The sequence below is a fragment of the Parambassis ranga genome, chromosome 17 (assembly GCF_900634625.1).
Source record: "Parambassis ranga chromosome 17, fParRan2.1, whole genome shotgun sequence".
NCBI lineage: Eukaryota > Metazoa > Chordata > Actinopteri > Ambassidae > Parambassis > Parambassis ranga.
Window position 1 is genome coordinate 1,495,589 of NC_041037.1, and position 24,760 is coordinate 1,520,348.

At 44.4% G+C, this 24,760-nt stretch overlaps 1 protein-coding gene across 1 annotated transcript in view; it reads right to left on the bottom strand.

Moving 5' to 3' along the window:
- zeb1a (zinc finger E-box binding homeobox 1a) overlaps window positions 1-24,306 on the bottom strand; it is a 46,041-nt gene extending 21,735 nt beyond the window's left edge. Inside the window, exon 1 of the mRNA XM_028428205.1 lies at window positions 24,209-24,306. Within this exon, the coding sequence (XP_028284006.1) occupies window positions 24,209-24,266 (58 nt within the window). The 5' untranslated portion in view covers window positions 24,267-24,306. The remainder of the gene's footprint in view (window positions 1-24,208) is intronic.
- Window positions 24,307-24,760: the final 454 nt, after the last annotated feature.

Sequence of the window (24,760 nt, forward strand, 5' to 3'; positions counted from 1 at the left end):
ACGAGTGTCTCCTCAGGTGGCGATGGTAAAAGGATGCTAGGACAGCAATAACCGAGGCTCAGTCAGTGTAGTATCCCCGGAGAGTGATAAAAAAGTGGTGCGACATAAAAGATGATGCCAAAAAACTGGACCAGAAGAAAAAGAAGGAGACTGATGGAGGACAAGGTCGACCTGACCTGACGCCACAGGTGTAGGCAGTATGGTATAATGCAGTGTCTTCCAACCAGTGCGCCGCAGCACATTAACGTGCAGGTCTATATCTTGTTATTTTATTACACCAACTAAACAGCCTTAGGTTATTTATCTAATTTACACAACAGGTATTTCATTTCTGTCTCTACAGTCTCTACATGGTCGTGGGTTTACACTGCTCTGATCACACACAGCAGTTTGCCCCGACACACAGCAGTCGTGCTGCCAGACCAGACAATGCGAGCTCTGACACAAAAGTCCATTCACTTATCTAACTCTAGGGGGTATTTAATTGTTCGGCCTGTCACTATATGTTGCTAACACAAACTATTTACAGTAAATGAATAATAATTTTCAGGCTAATTAATGGGAAACCTGGTGATCTCTAACGGCACACTAATGTGCGGCGGCGGCGGCACACTGGTTGGGAAACACTGCTACAGGAAAGGTAACTCTGAATGAGTGCTGTTGTAATCTGCTTAAGTTAATGAAACTTTATTTAATTCACAGCAAGACGATGAAATGTGCTCTATGTGATCACCTGAAAAACTGATTTTAATTTATTCCAACCACCAACTGACCTCACTAGTACCAGATGAAGTCCACCTGAGAAACACCGACTTGTTCCTGTTCACTAGGAGCTTTCTGTTTCTGTTATTTTAAAGCTGCCTGCATTTACATCTATATAACCAGCAGTCTCCATTTCTGTCTGAACATACAAAACACAACTGTGGACTGGAGCTGAGTTCCTGTTTTCTGCATGTTTTAAGTCCATGAAGCAGATTTGTGTTTACGAAAAAAGACAGGATGCACGCCGCACAACATGTTCCTGTTTTAAAGACATAAATATGTTCAACAAAACGCAAGACTGGGGCCTGGCAGTAAGCTAACCTTATACAGCGTTAAAGCCAGGTAAGAGTTAAATTACTAATTTTAGAACAAAACATCATTTTTAAAACTCAAGATAAACTCTGCACACATCACTGACCACTAAAACTGCTCCAACAATCAAAACAAAGCCTGGATAACTAAAAAAAAAGTCTGGAAGGCGCCTCTCCCTGCTCTCTGACCTCTGACCCTGCAGGGACAGCGGGGGGGGGGGGGGGGGGGGGGGGGGTTCAAGACAAAAGAAAGAAACTGTGCTTTTGTGTGTGAAGCTTCAAATTGAAAAGCTATGAACACCCAAAGCCTCATTCAGCCTGTAAAATCTGATCCAGCAACTATGTGCATCTCTGACATTCACCTGCCACACAGGCTTCCTGCTGCCCTCTTAACAAACACACCATGTTCAGCAGGATTTAACTCTGCCTGACAACAACTGGGTCACACGCTAACACGGTGCTGTTATGAATTAACTCCCACACATGCATTCAGACGTACAGTATAAACACAGCTTTGACCTACATATCAACACATCACAGTCTATCCTGTCCACCTGTAATAAAACATGTCACTAACACACACCTTAGGGTTCAGTGATGAGTGACTGAGCGTACTTCCAGTAAAAAGCAGACGTCTGCATACAGGAAGCAACTCACTGTGGAAGTGAGGGGGTTCACGTGGTGAGTGGTCACTTCCTGTTTACCTTCCCTCTTCTAGTGGTCCTCCTGTAGACCTAGTCCTGCTCTCCCAGCTGTGCTCTGTCTTCCCTCCAAACACCAGCGGTTAACAGGCACTGCAGACATATCTCCTTTGTTTATATCAGCTGCTATTCCCAAATTACAAAGACTATATCTGCAATTAACAGGTGAGTCACAAGAAGGATGTGAAAGGTTATGATTTAAGTTTTGAAACTTTACAGAGCTTCAACATTTATGTGTATTTGAAACAGTAAAACCAGAGCTGGCATGGCAACTTGCCTAATAAGGTGTCTGCTCTTTCCACTGTGTGCAAACATTGCTACATAAAATGTAAGCAAACATGACTTGCATTGGTTTTTCCAGCCTGATTGACCATATAGGTCTCTGGTTCTCCACCTGAACTTGAAATTGTACATGTCAAATTCTCCTCTTTACAGCCAGTTTATACATATATATAACGTAAATATGATGAAGCAGAATCATCTCCAGCATTAAATTTCACAGCTTGGTTTTGACCCATCCATCCATCACGACCTCCTCCCAACACAAAGTCAAAGTGTTTCTCAAAGTCTATGTAGGAATCTGACTAAGATAACGTTTCTGGGAAAGTTAACATCATCACTTTCATCACAACATGTCTTTAGAACCTACCAACCACTGAGTCCTTCACACAGGATTTTAGTTAGAGAACACTAAGAGGGCAATCCAGATGTTTTGGCCTTACTTTGGAGAAGTTGTTATGGCACTCACCACCTTTAGTCATTATAGACAATCTGAATCAGATTGTGATTCTTGTTTACTTATTCTTTGATTAAACACTCACCACCTTTAGTCATTATAGACAATCTGAATCAGATTGTGATTCTTGTTTACTTATTCTTTGATTAAACACTCACCACCTTTAGTCATTTCAGACTTGGCAAAAACGATGAGAAAAAAATCTGTGTCACTTCTCATCTGGTCTCAGTTACTTGATACGACAACGTATGACAGAGCTGTAGATGTAGGACGGTTTCCTGGCCTAATGGCTGATTCCTTTGTCATTTGTCATCCACTCACTTCTGAATCACATCTATGAATCAAAAACAGCCGCTGCCCATCCAGTTATTTTAAATACACAGCAGGAGAAACACGAGTACTCACTTCGAAGCAGTGTGTACCTAACAGCCTGCAATAAACGTGTGTGAGGGACAAGGCAGGACATCGATCACATTACAGGCACTGTCATAAACTCTCCTACCTCCCACTCACATGCACGTTCACTTTCTCTCTACCTACGCCACGCACTCATACAACCACTCTGGCAGGGCGTTTCCCATCTTCCTTCACCACAGTGGCTGCGGAGGAGAGCTTAAATTTAATTTAATACTACACTACATGCATTAATCTGCCGCATCACGAGGCGCGCACACACACACACACACACTAATCTCCTCTGCCAGAAGGCCATCCATACCAGCTCTACACCTGGATTAAATGATTTCATACAGTAATCTATCATGGATGATTTATTGCGCACAGCCACTGTTTGTACACGGAACTGGCTGGGTTTTTACCTCCTGCGTGTCAATTAAGTCGGTGATGAGAGCAGAGCTGCAGACAAAGACCAACAAGGTCAGGATTAATGAGACAGCTGCGGACAACATCACACCCTCAACATCATATTGTATTCTTATATAAAGTGTATCTACAGTACCTGTCAAACGCCAAAAGCCCCGAAATATTTACACGAAGCGGAAATGAGGAGCCTAAGAACATTATTACAGCACTATTTTCTGATGTTTCATTGACTAAATAATCAGATTAACATAAAAGGAAAACAATAATTAGATGGTTCTCTACACAAAAGAACAGCTCTTACAACCATGTTTCATCAACAACCTCCAATCCACAGATGTTATATCCTGAAGCTTGGGAAGCTGGAGCGAGTGAGTATCCCAGTTTTAATTCTTTTCTGCAAACTATCAGGTTGGCTCTTCAACATCTCCCACAGTTACTTGAAATAATGTGCAGACAACATTAATATGGGTATTAACATATAATCCCTGCTCTTTTTAAAGGGTAAATCCACTCCGTTTATTATCAGCGAGGTGAAGAATCGGCCCATTTTGCCTCTTTAGGGTGAAATTGTTCAAGAAAATTAGCTCCGTACTGCACTACTTCTTTATCCCATTATTGTGCATGGTAGAGACTGATGCTAGCAGATCAGCATGCTAATTTTAGTAAATATCCCTGTAACATAATACATGGACATCTGCTATACAATGTATTTCATCACGATTTTAGAAAGACGGAAACTTAAGTCTTAAAAAATGACGTCATTGAAATACTGACATTTACTTTGTGCAGCGCCACTCAGAGAAACTGTGGGCCCCCCTCTCACCTCTGATGCTGCATTTAAGTCCCAGGACACCTTAAAAATACAATTTAGGACAAACATTGCACCTGATGGGCGCTCTGCTGGTGGAACATCAGTCAGCCATGAGCAAAAGAGACAAGCAGGCTAATCACAGTGATGCAGTCTGCCTGCCTGTCTGACCTGCTTCCCTGCAGTTTGACAAACAGCCTGGGGAACCAGAGGCTGCATTTTGGGGAAATATCTCTTTAATAGCCTTTTGTGGCTGAAGGCTTAGATGGAGGACAGGTTCGAGGGCAGGACCTGAAGTCAGGCAGAAAATAGCTCAAGGAGATACGTGTGTGTATGTGTGTATGTGTGTGTGTGTGTGTGTGTGTGTGTGTGTGTGTCTGCGTGTGTGTGCTGTCTCATGGCTGCCTCTGAGAATAGGTGATTAAGGGGAGCTCGACTGACCCTGTTTTCTAGTCAGCTCTGAAGCACACCTATGGGGATAAAAGACTGCTGAGGTTACATAAGCTTTACTCCCAGATGACACAGATCCAGTGTCACTGTCACACACACAGACTGACTGACCGTGCAGACTCACCATTTAAGTGAGACACATCCAAACAAAGGAGGATGTGGTGATGGGCTGCGGCTCTGCTGGGTTCAGCAGGTAGTTACTTTCAACTGCAGTCGACTAGTCAGGACAATCCTGAAAAAAAAACCCAGGCAGAACAGAGGGGAGGCCGACAGCGAGAGAGAGAAAATCAATCTCAAAGCTTGAGTTTCCATGCCAGGGGCCACACAAGAGCCCGACCGGGGAGCGACTGATTGAATTTACCTAAGAAGCCCAGCTGTTACTGAGAGACACAGACAGAGAGAGAGAGAGAGAGAGAGAGTGTGTTTGTGTGTGTCCGCACGCCAAGAAAAACTGCCGTACTAGCACTTTCCTTTCTTCTCTCTTTCTTTTTCTAATTCCATTTTATGTAGGTCTCCACTTTAGCAGACATGATTCGAGGCTAAGACATTAAATCTTGTCGGCTGGCTTTTCTCAGGAGTGTGGCAGGCTATACATTAACCATACATCACCTGCATGTGACTCTTGGATTTCATTATACGCATGCGCAGAGTGCAGTGCAGCACGACGTGCTGTAAACAGGTTCTTTTTAATGCTGCTTCTTCTTGCAACAATGCATCAACTTTTATTTTGAAAAGAACTTTCTCTTTTAATAATTAATGTGCTGTTGCAGATGGTGGCCACAACCACTGGAGGGACATCTGTGGTTCTGGCAGGATCCCATCTTCTCATACTTCAAGACAAATCATGTTAATGAAGAGGGTTTAGCGTGAGCAGAATAGATGATGTATCTATTGAATCACATGTTTAAGCTCATTGCACAGATGGTTTTAAGTTACTTTGGTTTAAAACTCATGGAGTGAATTCAGATTTTAGAGAGCAATGACAATATTTAGGTTTGGAAAGTCTCTGTCTCTCAGCATCTCTCTACTTTTCAAGCGTGACTTCTCTAAATACACATGACCTCCGAACACAGAGAGAGAGACATACACCTAGACACACATAAATCCTGCCATAACTAGAGAATGCAATATTAAATCTTTAAGCATTCCCATGCACTTTCCCTCCAGTCTCCTCACAGAGATCCCCTTCCACACATTTACTGAAAACACTGTTTCTGAGCTGAGGCTAATTATGCTTCAGAGCTGATGAGATTTGGCACCCAGAGCAGGAGAAGGTCAGGGAATACAGAGTGCTCAGTTAGAGCAGAACCCAGCTGCTGTCCACCACTTAGACCCCGCTGCCTGCACAATTTAGTTGGTCCACGCTGTTTAGTGGAAGAGTATTATTCAAAGCCACAGAATGAAGATTTTTTTCATAGTAAAATATTTTATCAATACAGGTGATTAATGAGGTGAGATCTACTGATTTCTATTCTGCTTGATGCACCCAAAAGACCTGGTTTTAGGTAATGAGGTCAGTTCTTTCCCAGCACTTTGTAGTCAAAGAAAGGCTTTGTTTACAGGAGGGCACAGTGGAGTATATGAGTATATTTCTTTCTTTGTATAGTGACATCATTTCTCACTGTGGAGCTGGTTGTTTTTTTTACCAGTGATAAAGCAGGTTTGTTTAGGTTGCTACCTCCTCTGCAAGCAAAACATATGACAAAAAAATCCCCACTGTTAATTGTGCACTGCCATTATTTATGCACTTATGACTGTGATGAGCATACAGTGCAGATGGTGACCACCAACCACCATGCTGATGGGTTACCAACAGCCCTCGCCGCCCTGCAGTGAGCAGCCATGTTTCAGTGTAAGACCAGAGGCAGCCAAGCCAAGAAACACACTGCGCCAATCAGCGCTAAAGAGGTCAGAAAGGTTGCTACCGGGCCACTGGTGCCCACTGACAAGGAACCAGCAGCGACAAAGCATGTCAGGACCACCCCCTGAAAACAAGAAGGAGGAGGCAGGACAGGTCAGTAGTGGGCTGAGGGGGGGGGGGGGGGGGGGGGGTGGAACGGAAAGGACAGAATCTGATGCATAGGAATAAAGGAAAGTACTAAACATGGACGGCCACACTCTGTTTACCAGGTATGCAACAAGGTTAATACATGGTGTTGCTCTCGCCACTCTAGCCAAACTCACTACCCAGCAACCCCCCACTAAGTGCTTCAGAACAAAATGAATGCAGAAGGTGGGATGTAACGGACTAAGCCAGTTTATGCTCCGTCATTGCTGCTTCGTAAGCCGTGCTGTCCAACCACGTCACAAATCAAAAGTGTTTATATCCACACAGGGAGGCGGAGCGAAAAGCCAGCTGTCACATGGGAGCGAAGAGACGTGATGGGATTTAAATCTGGACCAGACTTTCAGACTTGCTCTCCATGAAGACACTGATAGTGTTGCACAGGTGTGTACACACGAAAAGTAAACAAATGGTTGTGTAAGACATGCCGCAGAGCTGGCCAATCAGGACGTGAAGTGTCAGATGAATTTATTCAACACAGACGCTACGCCGACGCTGAGGAGACACATCATGAAGCTATCCAACCGACCTGCCGCAGACATATCACCCACTGTTACACCGCAGTGCACACTACAAGCAAAGTTATTAAAATTAACACAATATACACGCTGGACACCTGAAAAGCTCCACAATGCATGAAATCTAACACCTGCAGTGTGCAAAAAAAAATTTTATTTCTCTGATTCACTGCTTTGTTATTGCTAATGCTGCCCCTCTGCTCTCGGCGGGGGCAGCCATTTTATCTGCTACAAATTGTGCTCTCCGTTTGACACCTGGCCAAGCCCAGGTACGTGCTATTTGACGAATAAAAAGTCCTTCATCAGCCCGATTTGATGGACAGTTGCTGTTCCACATCCTTCCAAACACACTGACTCTATCACTGTTGATGCAGACCTCTGTTCTTTAAACTTAAATCATTCATATCATGTTAGCTTAAAAGCTTACATGTCACCATAAAAACATTTTAATGGACGTGGTGCACATCTGGAGGAAGTACAACAACAACAGCTTATTATCCAGCTCCAGATTCCTGTGAAATGTGCCTACGCAACGCTTTCCCTGCTGCACAGACGCCGCACGGTGCACCTTCTGATCGACAAAAACAAACCACAGAACAGGCAGACGTTCGACAGGTGACACTTACAGAGCAGTGAAGGTACGGTGGGATTTGTAATTTGTTTTTGCAGCCTCCTCAGCAGCCTCTGTTGTTGTTGTGCTGGAGTGACAGATAACTGGTGAGAGCAAAATCTAGGTCATCGCTGTGTTTTTGGAAGCTCAGCATTAATATTTGACCCAGCAGTTTCACAGCATGGTGCATTTCTGTGTCACCTCTGCATTCACAGTGGAACCAACAGACTGATGAGTCACATCAAGGGAGTCAGGTGGAGCTTCAATCAATCACTGCCTGTTAACAGGCATTCACAATACAGAGAGATTTTCAAAGGAAGAGAGTAGGTCATTACTGAAGAGGATGACGAGTTCACTCTGCTCACAACACATCATCAGCACAGATGTTTCTTGTGGCATTGAACTTTACACGTCTCAGCGAATGGGGGGAAAAAGCGAAGGACTATGATTACACGGCTCTGAATGTGCTGGTCTGTATGAATGAATGAATAAAGTGGGCTGCAGCTGCTCAGCTTGTGTGCTGAGTAAACTTTCTTTAGATAAATAAAAAAAAGGTCCAGAAATGTGACACAATACCTTGTGGTTGTATGAAACTCTGAGAGATGAGAAACCAAACTGGCTGGTTGGTGTTATTTAGATGGTGGACATTATGTGAGGTTCTCAGCAGGGATCTTGTGCATTTTGAGCAGAATCTCCAGGCAGATTAAGGGTTTTAGCACAAATCAAACAAATGTTGTCTGCTCTTCTTTATAGAATAAATACTGTTATCAGGAAGAGTTCTTGAAAACTGACTGAAACCAGCCCAAACAGTGTATTAATGAGTAACATAGTCCAGGTACATGGGCGTTCTACACGTTGGTAGGTGGTGTTTTCTCACGGGGGCAGCTGGGGCTCAGGTGGTAAAGTGGTTGCCCGGTTCAATGGCCGGCTCTGGCTACATGCTGATGTGTTCTTGGGAAGACACTTAACACTAAGTTGCTCCTAATGGTTGCACCATTGATGTGAGCATGCAAAGGTAAAGTAGTGTAAAGCGCTTTCAGTAGGTAGATTTTGAGTAGGTAGAAAAGCACTATAAAAACAACAGGAAGGACCAGGATCCACCAGACCCACGTGTAATAAATCCGTTTCTCTCTGGACTCCATTAGTAAGCTAACAAAGCACAAAATTTTCTTTTTCTTTTTTTCCTCTATTCATCTGCAGGCTGTCCTAAAATGACCCAGAAACTCCTGCAGTGGGATAAACACATAACAATGCAGCCTTACAGATTTCAGGGACACTTCTCACGGCCAGCAGGGAATTGACAGACTGTTCTCCTGGTTTCATCTCAGCAAGCACCATCACAACCCGCTGAAGGGTCCTTGAAAGAAAATCCCTTCTTCTTCCAGAGACCCCACTCTGTGTGTGCCTGACCTCTGACCTCCCTGGACAAGAGGAGGAATTCTAGAACTCACTTGAATCAAGTATTAAATTGGATGATTTATAAAAACAAGACCTTGCTGTTCAGTGGAGTGGCTCCATGCATGTGCCACATACAGTCCATGCTGCCTGATGACCTTTAACACAAGGCCCAACCCCCGTTCCTCTGTTTTCCATCTGTCCTATCACTCTGAACTGCAACAAGGGGGGGGGGGCTGCTCTGTGCAACAAGTCTACTATCCTCCCAAACAATCCACACCTCATCTGTTTCCGGGCAGTAAACCTTTGGATATAACAACGACCTTAACGCACACACATTCTGGAGAAACACTTGAACTCCGGTGGCTCCTGCTTTGCATGTTAATACTTTCTCCTCTGACATTTCCTTTCATGACCATTGGGGGATTTCACACTAAAAATTTCCTTCATGTTCACCTGTTAAGTCTGCACTCTCCCCCTCCATTAAAACTATGTTTAACAGAATGATTATCATGAAATAAAACAGGAGAAACTGACTTTGTGCTGAGCAGAGGACTCCTTTAAGTTACCTTCAACACATCCTCATGCTTTTTAAGACGCTTTGGTTGTAACTCCTGATCCACAAGGACAAATTTAATATGCAGTAGGAACTGGTTTTCTCTCTCCCGGAATATTTTACAGGTATTCATCAGATAATGTAGAAGCCTGCATATCATCATACACATCATCAATACAAACATGGACACTTCCTATGCGAAACGGCTCCTTTGATGGTTGACAAAGTCCTCAGACAACATGGCAACATGTTTTTAGGCAGTGTGTTTGGCTTAGCATGAGTCCTGCCTGCAGAATTAGTCTCCTCTCTCGCCTTACAGTGGTCACCGAGTTTGAACAGGGAAAAACACTTCCATCTCATCAATAATAATATCTGTGAGCCTGATTTATGCCCCAGCAGGTACCGCTGCACCGCTGTGGTCGTGATCTCACACTCTGTCCTGCCGCCCCTACATTTTCCTCCGATTCTCACCTGCTCAAAATTCAAATCACACACACACTCTCCCTCGCTGGCAGAGAACTCCTTGGGAAATAGGTCGGACAGCGGTAGATATTTGCTGGTTAGAAAGAGCTGCTTAGCATCAGCAGAAGATGAGCATTGTGATAGACAAAACTTGACATCTGTGTGTTTAGCCGTGTCTCTACCCTGCAACACAAGCTAGCCTGCCGTGGTGAAGTGTGTATAGCCGTGAGCAGTTTCTGTATCTGTGCTATGCTTCACTAGGCTAAGCTATGCTAAACTAAGCGCTCAGCTTAGCACTCAACCAGGCAGAGGCCTCATGTGGGGCTGCCCCTGAGCTTTTGGGTAAACATGCCGGAACACACAGAGACTGTTGCTGTCATGTCAAAAAGGCTCCTGGGTAACACTGCTGACCTCAGATGTCTGGGCAAACGGAGGTCAACTGTAAGGTAAAGTCAGTCCAAACATTTGCTTTGAGGTCAGCTTTTCTCTCTTTGGAGAGGTGTTTAAATGACTAATTTAACTTCTGGCAGCTGGTCAATCATGGCTTTCTTTTTCTGTTTTCAAGTAGAGCCTGACAGGTAAGTGTAAATGGTTTTGCTAAGTTTTTAAATGAAATTAAAGATGCTAGTTTCCAATGGAACCATGCTTCACACGTGATGCATTCAAGGACCATCAGAAGTCTAACGATTGTGGAGACTGCCCTGATGATTTAAGAGCATCGTGAACAATTTCCTGTCTGACCGGAAAATTCTAAACACTAGAAAACACCAGAACTACTTTCATACTGTATGTACTAATCCATTTGCTGCTGCATAGTCCCACCTTCCACACAGATTAAGCTCTCATGAATGGGTCTGTGTATCCACTCCGCAGCCTAATTTCATAATCAGCACGCAGAGAACAGACAGAACCGGTACATCCCTCTCCCTCCTCCCCCCGTCTAACGATATCTCCATCCTTCACATCCAGCAGGCTACTTCACACCATCCCACCATTTTACATCACATTACTTAATCTGACCATGGTTTCTGTGGTGCTGCCAGCACAATGCCGCCCATCTACTGTATGTCAGGAGCTGGCAGTGGCCGTTTCAAGCTCAGCAGGCAGCCCTCTGGCACGTCGCCTCGGCTGGCACGGCAGTTCTGTCCTCACTAAGCGAAGACATATCCGCTGCCGTCTGGATGCCGGACGGCTAGCTAGCTCGCTTTGAACGGCTGTCAGTGAGGGGAGCATCATGCTGGGAGATGAGTCCGTGCCCGGATACTGAAGAGCTGGCTGAGCTTTGTGTTACAGGAACAGAGCAGGGAAAGGATCTCCATATGCTTCCACCCGTTGGATTTAAAGTTGAGCTGAACCTCTGGGATGGAGGGAGGAGGCAAAGGTACAGGCATGATATCAAAGTACTTTAAACAGCCATGTGTTTGGTGTAAATTCAAACGGCTCCGTCCTCACAGCGCTACCTGGGAACAGTTCCCACAATGTGTCTTGGATGATCTTGAGTCTATTAATTTACATGCAAACAGATCAAACAGCCATATTTGGTGCATTAAAACGCTTGTTCCACCTTCTCTGTGCTGCAGGAAAGACAGGGCAACAGAGAAAACGCTGCTCTGTTTGGAGAGCATAATGAGATGCTACCCTACTTTTCCTTTACAGGTGTGCTTAGGGAAAACAGCAAAAATAAACAATTCAAGGCTGTTCTGTGAGAGGGAGGCATTAAAAACAAAGGCATAATCCTAAGCTTGCAGCCGCACAAAGCAAACTCCCCAGATGTATGGCCAGTCAGTGAGGATATAGACATGATGTGTGTGTGTGTATTTGTGTGTGCACGCCTGCCTGTTTACCCAGTCACACAATGCTGGGAGGAGGGGGAAGGAAAACACAGGGACAGGCAGGACCTTCCGAACGCAGTTTAACAAAATGTCAAGCACGTTCAGATCGCCGCCCGACTGAAATGTCATCCAGGCGAGGCAGCAGAGGCTAATACTGCAGAGACGTACCTGCACGGACTTAATGCCAGACAAACACTTTTAATTACAGCACCTTCTGGCTGCTAATGTGCACAATTTGCTGTAACATAAAGATATAGAGGTATTAGAATCTACAACACTCTGGCCTGCTATAGTGGTTTGAAGAAGTGTATGTCTGTTTTGGACAAGACTGAAGTCTCAAATCAACAAGTGTAGCACAAGATATTACACATCATAGCTTTAGAGGAGGATAGCAGCTATAGAGACACCAATAATGAGTTAAATTCATTCATGTTTTAGGAAAACAGGTTGGAGTGCAACAAAAAAACAGCTCAAATTTGAAGTCATAAGGCACAGCTTGAGAGAAAGTGTGTGCTCAGACCAGCATGGTCTGTTAAGAGATACTGGACAGGGGTGTAGCTGCTGTCCTCCCCTGAAGTGTAGTATAATGTAATTGTGCTGAAGGGCTGCACGCCACGGGAGGAGAGTTTTATATCGCAGCCTGCCTGCTGTAACGGTGTCAGGTGGTATTTATGAGACTTGTAATGGCGCTGAAGCCAAGGCACACCTGCTACACTGGAAAGGGTATACACACACACTACATGCTTACACAGTGCATATTTACTGACAGTAAATCCTATAGTTTGCTTGTTTTAAGCTGGTGTTTTAGAGGCATTAAGTGCTGTAAACCTGACAAATTCGATGACAGCAGCAGTAAAAAAAAACAGTGGGTGAAAGTTACACTTGAAAAGGAAATTTCATGTCATGTTGAATCAAAACACCACATGCACATATGAGATCGATTAATGTAAGAAGAACAAGAAGAAAAGATTTTCTGCATACAAAATATATACAGGAAAGCAATCAGAAATCAGGGTCTGTGCTGCCTCTTCAGTGTCTCAAAGGCAAAGCGACTGGTGACTAATGAGCCGCTACACAGCTCACTACAGGTTGGTGAGATTAACTCCGAGCAGCTCACATTAAGATGCCTGCTGCATGAGACGAGAGAGGAAAACAAACAAAGCGTTGATGAAACCCAGTCAAGATGTAAAAAGCTGCACCTGTGCCAAGTCTCTTCTACCGATAACCCAAAAAGGAAAACTGCAGCTCAGCCAGAATTCTGCTTAGGTTTCATACTTGATGAAGGCAGGAAATTAAACCTTCTGCCCATCGAGTGCACTCGCGGAGTTTCCAAAAGTCAACAGCTGATCTGGAATAATGTGAGTGACGCCAACATGTAGGACCCAGGTCAAAAATGGCTTCACAAACCTCCAGCAGCTCTCAACTGAACTTCTCCTGTCAGGTTATGTGGTTTGACATGTGTTGACTTTACAGTGCAACATGGCACTTTGCCTCTACAGGTGTGATGACAACAAAGTCAGCAAAGCAACATTGCTGCAACAACTGCTAACACCTTTAAAACACCTTTTGTCGAGAATTAAATAAAGAAACTGGATCAACTGGGTCAACACAATGACACACAATGAACCCACCGACACCTACTGCATCACTATGACAGAGGACACCTGTCGCTCACATCCTGCCACAGTCACATTTTGTAGACCACACGATCTAACATGTGCAGTACACACTCTCAATGGTTCACAACTTTGGTCTGTTGGGGGTGCTCTGGCCTTCCCCTACAGGCTTCTCCCTCAGTGAGCCAAAGTCCCTCTGAGCGACACAAACAGCCTGACAAAAAGATAGGAGCGTCTCCATATCTGCGTTTGAAGAGCTGGCACGTGAGCAATCACGCTGCAGCGGCAACACTGGAGACAAAACTGCTTTGATCTCAAAACTCTATGAGGATAAGCATGATGGCATCCTGAGACGATGTGTCCTACATCCTGAACGCTCGGCGGTACAACAATTAAAAAGACAACACAGACTGGGTGTGATGATACAACACAAGGATGCAGGGAAAAGACAGCAACACTTATCATAGACAAGAGTTAAAACTAATGATTATTTTCAGTTAGCAGAAGATACTATCAAATCAATCTGTAAGTCATTTCTCTTTTTGACACTAAACAAGCATGCAAGACTGTTTGGGTTCACACAGCGATCCAGCCAGGCCTGAAGCTACGTTCTTGAGGTGCAAAGCAAAGCAAAGCAAAGAATCCTGTGAGAAACTACGGGCATGTTTAGCATAATAAATTCACCATTCATCCAGTGACCTGGCTATAGACCCAGTCACTTACGCCACTTGTACCGATGACAGTACAGGCTATCATGTATTTAGAAAGGCTTGTAGTGTATGACTTTCAGGCCCTGCCGACACCTTGCCAAGAACCACGGTGTAGTGCTAATGCTGTTATTGTCACAGCTTCGTTACAAACGTTTTGCTTCATGCCTGCAACTCATCAAAACCTCAGCGCTCTTCTCACTCGGCAAGCCACCTCAATTACAGCAGCATCACCTCCGGCTCTGCCATCCCTCCATCCATCCAGTCTGGGTGTAATTCATCAGGGCTGGGTGGCCTCCATTAGCGCTCCTCCGCGGGGACAGGACAGCCTCTAAAGCACAGCACTCAGGGAGTGCACTGGGGCCCCGCACTTTACCCTAACAGCTTCATCAACTCTGCATCCCTAGAGCCTGACACACACTTGCACTGAGCACACACACACACACACACCATCTCTGGAGGGCCCAATTAGCAGCCATCACCTGTAATTCAATAACAACACTCCTTTTCTTTCAGCCACTCCAGCGTTCTCTTTCACACGACCATGAAATTGCCAGCGTGATTTAAAAAGGACGACGCTTAATGTTTTCCTACATCAACAAACACGTCTAAATCTACACTGACAGTTTAAGAGATTTGAATAGACCTGCATATATTGTGTTTGTAGCTAAGGTGTCTTCCACCTCCTCTTCCCTTCTTCCTCCTGCTTTTACAAGCGTCATATATCATCCCGCTGGCTCCATGGACTGCAAATCAAGCCCACAGGATGCAGGATGGATGAGACGCACACAGAGAGAACACACACTGCACATCTCTACTCAGCTTCTAATCAAATCCTCTGTTCCATCTCAATATATTCAGTCTCCATCCAGGCAGCATGGGTGGGCGATGAGAACAGGGAGGCAACACCTCACTCTGCAACACCACAATGAATAAAGAGAAACAGTCCAAACAGCCAGGAAAGCAGACGAGTCATAAAAACACACACACAGAGAGCCGGTGTTCGGTTGAGGTATGTCCATCGTATCCAGCCTCAATTTGCAGTATCCAAGCGAGCATGCTGCTCTGGTTATTCTGATCCAAAATCACAGAATGTTCGTCACATAACCGAGCGCCGAGTGAGGACAGACTTCGCAAAATAACACGAGGATAACATCCAACAGTGTACATATCTCATGAATGCAGCGTGTGTGGTTATTCTGTACCTCCGAGATAAGACGTGTAGCTAAGGCGACCACTTTGTCAACAATATTCAAACTGTGTAAACAACAACAGATGAAAAAGAGGGGTCCCAAACGGTACAAAAACTATGTGCTTTATGTGCTGGTGTGACAAAACATTAGATTTTCCCAAGATGCCTTGCAACCACCGTCACCTGCTGGTTCTTTCTAACCAGCTAGTGAGATGAATCTTCTCTTCTCACTCACTCCATTACAGTCTGCTATTGCAAGACTTGCAGGGACACACTGTAAGACCAGTTTGTCCATGATCAGATTTTGCTTTTCTCTTCAGCTCTACCAGCTGCTGATCTTCAATCTTAATCCACTCCAACCTTCACCGAGCAGAATAATATCCCACAAAGCAGCCCTGCAAAACACAAACTGTGCACAAAAAGTGCACAAATATCGCAGCATCCCTCCTGACAAAACAGCCACACCTGCAGCTGATCAACCTTCACGTCTAAAATCTCCAATTTCCCAAACAGGGAGGTGGTCAGAGGAGTGACCGAAACAATACAAATACATAAAAATACAGCACAACGTGGCTCCTAAACTGTCAGCGGTATTTTTCTGCTTCACAGACAAGAAATGAAAAGCAGTGTAAAAGGAGAGAATAAATCACTCTACTGTGCCTCTAATCTAATTCTATATTCCACTCCCACCTGTCCTGCTGCTGCTGTTGTACCCGCACAAGTCTCAGGGGTGTCTTTAGTGAGTCAGGCCCCTCCTAACCCACCTGTCCACCGCTCATGATTTATGTCTCCAGAGACCACTGGGGCTGCTGGGAGGTCGCCTCCCCAAACTCTGACTGTAGATTTTACATTTCACTTTTGTTTTGTTCAAACTGAAATATTCACAGTATTGTTCTGTAGTTTTAAAAACAGCATTGGTTTATTTAAGATAAAAAAAAAGTTGAAACAGGAAGAAGAGCTCAGGGATATTTTAATGCAGAATGGTCCTATGAAAGTAATCTGGTTTCTGTGAAAAGAACCGTTTTCCATTACTATACACAGCAGACTTTAAGAAAGCTACTTGAAGAGAACAAGCTGTTCCAGAAGCCCAGACTAAAGACATCTCATTAAATCTGCAGAATTAAATGCACCAATGACCACAGTAATGTGCACTTTCAGGATTTCCTTACTTCATTCATGCTAATATTTATAATTTTAGAATAATTTGTCCAGGATTTCACGCTGATTTGTTTCACATCATTTTAAAAAATAAAACACTAAAATAATATTATTATATATAAAATATTATTATATAAGAAATATAATATAATATCATTATTATTTTTTATGAAGATTACCTTCATTTTGCAACAAATGACGCTTGGTGATCTGAGACAAAAAAATACCTGCATGTTGGTATTGATCTCAGCAATCTGCTGAAAAGGGTCGGAGCTTATTGGCATATCAGATATCAGTAAATCCACACCAATCCAATAATGTACATCCCTTGATTAAAGGGCTTACTGTAAAGTATATATAATGTCATAAATTAGTGACAATATGTGCGTACATCTCTAAACACAAAAAGAAAATTGTATGCACCCTAAATATGCTCAGCTGTGACTGAATAGCGCTTTAAAAAGCTTCACAATCAAAAGTTAAGTTGAGCTTTAATTTTGCTTTTTTCTCATCATATCAGCTTTCCTACACTTCTTTCTTTTTGGTTTACCTCTGAGATGTGTCCCAATTTTCTTTTTTAAATGGAAGTGAATCAAAGTAAGTAGCCTATCACAGACGGGCGGCATATTCCACTTCAGTGACCAACACGTACGGGATTACGGCTCAAGTCTCTACTGTACAGCTCCCTGGGCTGCAGCTCAGTGCTGAGACCGGAGGCAGGCGGGCCGCAGCAGCTTTAGGCTTTAGGAGTTTTCACTGATTTCCTCTGTTCTGCCTCTCAGGCGGCAGGAGAAAAAAGAGAATGGAGGATGGCAGGATATGCAAATTATAGCACCACCAAAGGAGAGAAAGGAGAGGGAGAGGAGTTTCCCACCGGCTGAGTGTGAAAGAGTTGCTCCCCCTCTCTCACTCACTTTGAATGGGACTCTTTCTTTTGGCCTCCGTGCACACACAATCACACAAATGAGCTGATGCACGTGTTTGTGTTCACACTTTTAAGGTGCAGCAGCAGCAGCAGACCAAGCTGAGTTCTTTCACCACAGGGTCTCCATCTCAAGCAATCCACCTCTGTACAGATTAAAGTTTTAGCTGCGTGAATACATGAATATTCAGGTGGTTGAATAGCAAAGCAGGTTACATGTGGAAGTGGGTTAGGCCACCTTTAATCGAGGTTTGGCAGTTCCTCTGAGATTTGATGCACTGGTGACGCTGGAGGTAAATTTCAGTTCTGGTTCCACATTTGGTTTTGTTTTAGCGCGTAGGTGGCGCTGAGAAAACTTTGTCTTCATATCATCAATTTTACACGGCACTGAAAGTTCATAGCGGGATTTGGCTTGACTGTATAATCTTGTTTTAATTTAACACGGCAGATGATACAGAACAAAATTGAGTCTCACACCCTGCCGAGCTCTTCTATCTTGAAAACACACATTTCCTTTTAAAACGATCCAGAAGAGAACGCATGTTAAATTCTTAAACACACTGATTGTGCTTAAATGAAGCAGCCTTTTAAATCAAGTGCCAGTCTGCATGCACAGAGAGATGATTTTAATATATGCAAAATCCATTTATGAAGCCTGGACAAAGAGGTAAACATATTGTAAACTAAAATTCATTTACTTCTCCAACCTTTATAGCTGCTCTACTCTACTCTAGTGTTGTTCACTCCACAACTGTTACAGGTGTGAATGAACTGGCACAAAGATCCAACAAATGTGTTTCAAGCAAGTGAAAGTCCATAACATTGAAACAGATACTGTGCTCCACAGTTTCCCAGGACATGTGCTTCATGTGCCTTTCTGCTGTGACACAGCTTCAGGGCTGCTCCACTGACCTCTGACCCCTCCAGTGGAGGACATGAAGGGGCGGGCGCAGCCAGAATGACACAAGTAGTCGCTCTTAGTTTCGTATTCAATCAGAGGGCAGAGCAGTGGCACGCCATTTCCCTTTCACCTTAACTAAAAATAATCTCACAATGAGTGTTCACAAGTAGCTGAGGCACAGAGGGATGGCTGTAAACTTTAAGTGACTAGTTACATGACTAAAGCCACGTTCAGGATGTGTAACCAAAGTTTATGAACTCTTCTACCACAATGTCTATATATTATATATATTCACAACATCTATTCTTGCCTGGCCCTGACTTCAGCCAACTGAGCACACAGAATTACATCCGTTGGTGAGAGATACCGCGCTGATTGGTGGATCGATGTGAAGCAGTGCATGAGATCAAAGATGGAAGTGAAAAAAGCAACCATATGATGAAGTCACAGAGCACACACACAGAAGGTTCTACCTATTAGTCACCTTCACCTCACATGCCAAAGTCACGCCCCCTTCCGGTGGACCCACATGAGGTCTGTCATAATATGAACATCGGTCTATGGAGAGAGAGCCATTATTTTTTAATCCTGTTAGAATCACACTGGATTGCACATATGATGCCTCCCAGTTTAAAAGATCATTTTGGGCACTACCTGAAATCTTTGTACTCCCACACTACTGCAATCTGACGGTGCTCCAAAACAAGTGACATCACAAGCAGCCTTTGCCTCTGTCTGGGCCTCCAAATAACAACAGGGTACAATGAATAACAAATCATGAAATTAACTCTTTTGTTATTCAACCTTGCATGACTTGCAGAAACACTGAACCACTCATAAAACTGTAAAGTCTTTGCTTAACCCCAGTCAAGCCTGATGCATATGTCTTCATTTGGCTGCCTTTATTGAGTCATCTGCCAAAACTTTCCATGCCTGATCTGTCAAGGTGCCTTTATCGGCCGACGCCATCTAAGCTGAAACGCAACGGCATCAGCAGGAACAGCTGATTTTTCTCCACAGGCACCATGTTAATGCATGTAAATCCAGACAAGAAGGCCTGTGTTGTTATGCAAAGCCTGGAGGAAAGTAGCAGTTTCCCACCTTGATGAAAACATCCACACACACACACACACACACACACAACTCAATTAGTCACAGCAGCAGCATCAGTAGCCATGACGCACCTCCCCCTCTGCACCATAAAAGGCGATGGGGAGGGGTTAATGCTGACTGGCTAAAGACATCCTGTAGTGCTTTGTCATTCCACAGGCCCATTTGTGCAGACACACACACACACACACACACAGCCCTGGGCCCTTTAGCACAAGGAGAAAGTAACATGACTGATCAGTGGTCATGGATCAATTAACAGCTACTGTTGACCACAACCACTTCAAACACCACTCGGACCTCTATTCACACAACACACAGGGAAACGTACCAGTCTTCTACCAAAACATGTCCAGATACAAAAAAACTCCAGAGCAGTGCTACAATAACAAGCTGGATTTGGTGTAATTGCATTACCTAAATGCAATTATAAAACACATTAAAATCAATTATTTCATATCAGACTAATGCAATGATTGTAGCAGAGTAAAACCAGCCTAAATAAAGGCTTACTATTACCTAAGAAGCATGAACAAGGCACATGACTGCTCCTCTCTGTGAGACAGCTGTGTGGGAACACCTTAGGGTGACCTCCACAAAATGGTTCATTCATACCTAAAGATAAAAGCGCGGCTATTAAACTAGCTGCAGCTTTAATACGTAACTCCTTCAAAGTCCTGTATGATGATGCTAAAGCTTGCTGGTGCAACGTTAACAAAGCATTACAGGTTTAGCATCTGTGGAGAGGAAAGTTGATAAATAATAAATTACACAGAAAAACGCCACTCATTTATGCATCAAACAACAGCAAGCTGATCAAAGAGCCAGTAAAAAAAAACATGTTGCCATCAACAAATGTCTGTTAGAGCTAATATGAAGCAGAAATCATTGACAAAAATCACAGAAAGCCGATGTAAACACATTTTCAAATGCACATCTGGCATTAAAAAGGCCTGTAGATTATTATAAACACGCACCAGAAATGTAAACAGGAACCTAAACAAAACAACCCCCCCACCCCCCCATCAATTCGACACCCAGTCTGAGCACAGATTTCACTTCCAGAGCACAGCCGGCAGTGAAGGCAGAGCAGAGTCCTGGCTGGCTCGTACTGTAGGTATGAGGCGCTCTGAGCCTGGGAGTAGGCTGCTGTGTTTATCCTGTCAAGGTATGTTAACACCAGGCTGCATTCCTGTAGTCCCTAAATTGCAGTGTTAGATTACAGTCCAGCTGAGAGTGCAACAGTACACACACACAAACATGGAGAAGTTTAAAGGCACCGGATGACGTAGTTGTGACCAAAGCGGCAGCAGCAACAGGCAGGGCGCATTCACACCCGCCGTTTACAGTAGAACTGCCGATGAATACCATTCTGCAGAGCAATGTCAGGCCTGTGCTGTGTTTGCTTTATATATGACGCATGCTGCTCGTATGGATAAAAATGTAAAGCGAGAGACACACTGAGCTGCTGCCTGATGGGACGACATCATGTGCAAAGCCAGCTGGGTTTAGGTACATAAATCAAAAAGAACTACCTAAAAAAGACGACATTCAATCTGAAACATTTTGTAGGTATGTAAAAAGGGAATAACTCTCCATACCAGCAGGGGGCAATAGCTCATTTTTCAACAAGGGAAACAGAACTGTAACAGAAGCAGCACTTGTCTACTATTTTCACACCAGTCACCACAGTTTCTTCATTCTAGTGGGTCATTCTGTGTCCTCTTCAGTTTCTCTTCTTCTGCACTGATTCTCTGATCAGCCAATCAGAGTGATCATTGCATTGACCACCACTGAGGCCCAACATGTGCTCCATCAGCTTGGCATGTCAAAACTCTGTTGTAACACCTACTGTAAGATCATTTCCATGACGATATCAGAGATAAAATCCCACCCTGGTTTCAGAGGATTAGTGCAGCCTTCACCTCATATAGGCCTGCACTAAAAACACTTCATAGTTCCGAGGTAACCAAAAACATACCACATTCAGGATGTTTAAAACCACAGATGTGTGAAAAAGGTGATACTATTTTGAGCATTTCTAACAGTGCACAATCATAATTAAATCCTGATCCAGTCACCAGTGAAGTACATGTACCATCCCCTGATGGATGTGAATAATAACAAGGTGAACACATCTATAGTCTGTCCTGAACCTGCTGGGACCTTATCCCAAAATCTACAAAAAAATATATATATATACTTTCATAATTAAAACTAGAAGCACGTGTTATCAGGTTTGCTTTTAGAAGTGACATGTTGTAGTATCCAGCTGTGCTTCTGTGGATCAGCAGCTGTTTGCCTCATCATGGTGACGACTGTCTGGAGGTCATGGTACATTAGCACAGGCTAATGTTTGGCACACCACCTTCTTTGATATTCAGAGAGAGTGCCTGTGAACACACGGTGCTGTGGATCCGTACACTGAAGTGAAGCAGGGTTAAAAATTGAAACGACCAAAAACACAAACACACCCAGGAGACGGATGAGTTTCCTGATGAAAGCGCAGCATGCGCACTGATCACTACACCTCGTGCCATCTTTGATTGCGCGCCCCCGTCACACGGACCTGGATGCGCTGCTTTCACCATTAAACCCCCTCATGTAATGTCACTTTTTAAAGGAGCTGGACGAAATGAAACGTTCAGGGGCCTTTATGTGAAGAAGCCGTGCGTTACAAGGCGGGAGAACGGCACAGAAACCGGTTAAAATACACCTTTAAAGGTGTTGCATCACCTTGCGTACCTGGCTGTCTCCGGTCCGGGGGAAAAAAAAGCAGCAACCCCGCCTTCACTGCAGCGATGGTACTGACCGCCATTCCCTTCCGCACACGGCTCAGGAAATTGTATAACGAATTATCGCAACACAATAGATGGACATGGTGAGCCCCCAAAGCACTATTATAGCGCACGGTGGGAGATAACGGAGCAATGGCTCTCACACACACACACACACACACACACACACACGCAGATAGAGCTGCGGGCTGCACACGACCAAACGAGGCAACCAGTCCACAAATACACATTTAAAAAAAAAAATAAAAAGGGGGGAAACAAAACATGCACAAGTGGGTCAGAAATGCGCGTCGATGTGATAAATCCCGCGAGAATGAATGGAGGCGAGCATCCATGCGAAGCTGGCACCGCACACGGTGCGAAAACTACAACAAAAATCATCTACCTGCACAAGTTGACATTTGGAGCGGGTTTTCTAGGCTCCTCACGACGCACTGAGCCTTCAGGAAGCGGCGAGCTGATCCTGTTCCGTCAACAGTCGAGAGCCGCAAGTGTTATTAGTGTTTATTTCTAGGCCATTTGTCAGCCCCGTTATCCGCGTTCAGGTAAACATGATGATGATGGTGGTGGTGGTGATGATGATGATGGCTCCTGTACAGACGCACACAGTCACCGTCGTGTCGTCAGCAGGAGGAAAAAAGGTGCTTTCCAGCCCCTCGGCTCACACACAGCATGCCTCAGAACCGCGTCCAGAAATATATAAATATATTTATGGCTTTACTTTTTTTATTGGTGGATGCGATGAAAGAGGGGGCGAGTACAGGTAAGAAACCGTCCAATGAGGGAGTCTGTCTGCAAAAGGTTGTCTAAATCTGAAAGTTATTACACCCACCCACGTCTGAAGCCCTCAAACGCATCATCAGGATCACTTTCATAATGATATCATGAATAAAATGCACTAATAAAGTAACTGCGACGCTTAAAAACAAACAAATATATCGCCAATAACAACACAGGTGCAACAAAAATATACAACACAACGTCTGTTAACGAACACACACGCCGACAAACAGCAAAAAATGTCAGATTATTAAAAGGTAATCCGGTGCCAGCGGGCAAACTGCACCTAATCTTAATTTAAAAAATACAAATAATATAATCTCCACTCTTACCTTAACTATTAAAACATGTGCTGCTGCAGTCGCGGAGTGAAGTGGAGATAAAATAATAACAAACATCCCATCATCTGCCATCAGCCAACCGAGGACCGAAGCCCCGGCAGGAAAGAAGCCACGCTTCATCCCAGCAGCGGGCTCCACCGTCCGATCAGCGCGGAGCAGCTGCGTCCGGGGGCCGAGCGAGCAGCAAGTTAGCACGAAACTAACCTCGCCCCGAACATTTCATACACTTCAACTGCGAACTGCGCTCAGCGGCAGCCACGTTGTTGTGCGAAAGCCCCGCAACCTGCCGCCAAGTGTTGCTGCGGGACGGAAAAGTGGCCAAAAAAGTACAGAAACAAAAAGGCAGCAAAGTGTAGAAAAAAGTAGAAAATACACACAAGCGTGAAGCGGTGATTATAACGGTTATTATAACGGTTAACGGTTCACTCCGTCAGGCGGCTCCATGCACCGCTAGGCGGAGAGAGAGAAGCCAGTCAGCCAGGTATAACGGTACACCACCACACTGGGATATGAGCACACTAATACGCCCCAAAAACTCCCCGCAACGTGCTCCAACTCACTCCAGAAAGTCTCCAGAAGGACTTTACCGAGTGAAAAGCTCAGCGGCAGCCGGCCCGGCTCAGCCTGCAGCGGGTACAGAGGAGTTTGGACTTACCGCTGCTCCTCTTCGGGTTCGCCTGTTTTCTGCGCTTACACCTGGGGCCATCCGCCATGATCCTCTCGCTGAGTCTGAAACGCAGCCGTTCGCGAGTCACCTCCTCCCTCCTCCTCCTCCTGTCTCTCCCTCCTCCTCCTCACCCCTCCTCACCCCTCCCATCCCTTCCCCTTTACGACATCACCTTCTCCCTGCAAAAAAAAAAACACCTGGTTTGCGACACACTGCCCGCTTTTACGGCATCACCTTCTCAAACACCTCAGCACATGGCCCCTCCTACTGGCCGCACATGGAGGACTGTTCCCGGCTGCAGTGAGTGGGTGGGCCCGCTGCTCGCTGACGCTTTGCTCCTCCTGCCTGCAGAACAAAAAATAAAAACACATTTCACAGCAAGGTGTTTCTGTGCAGGTGGAAATGAGATCATTTAACAAAACACACCATTACTTATAAAAGTCACAGACTATATTTATACAGTACAGTAAAAATAAAAATGATATTAATACTACTTTATGGCTATTTTAGAAGCTTATGTACAATTGTTAGTTACATATT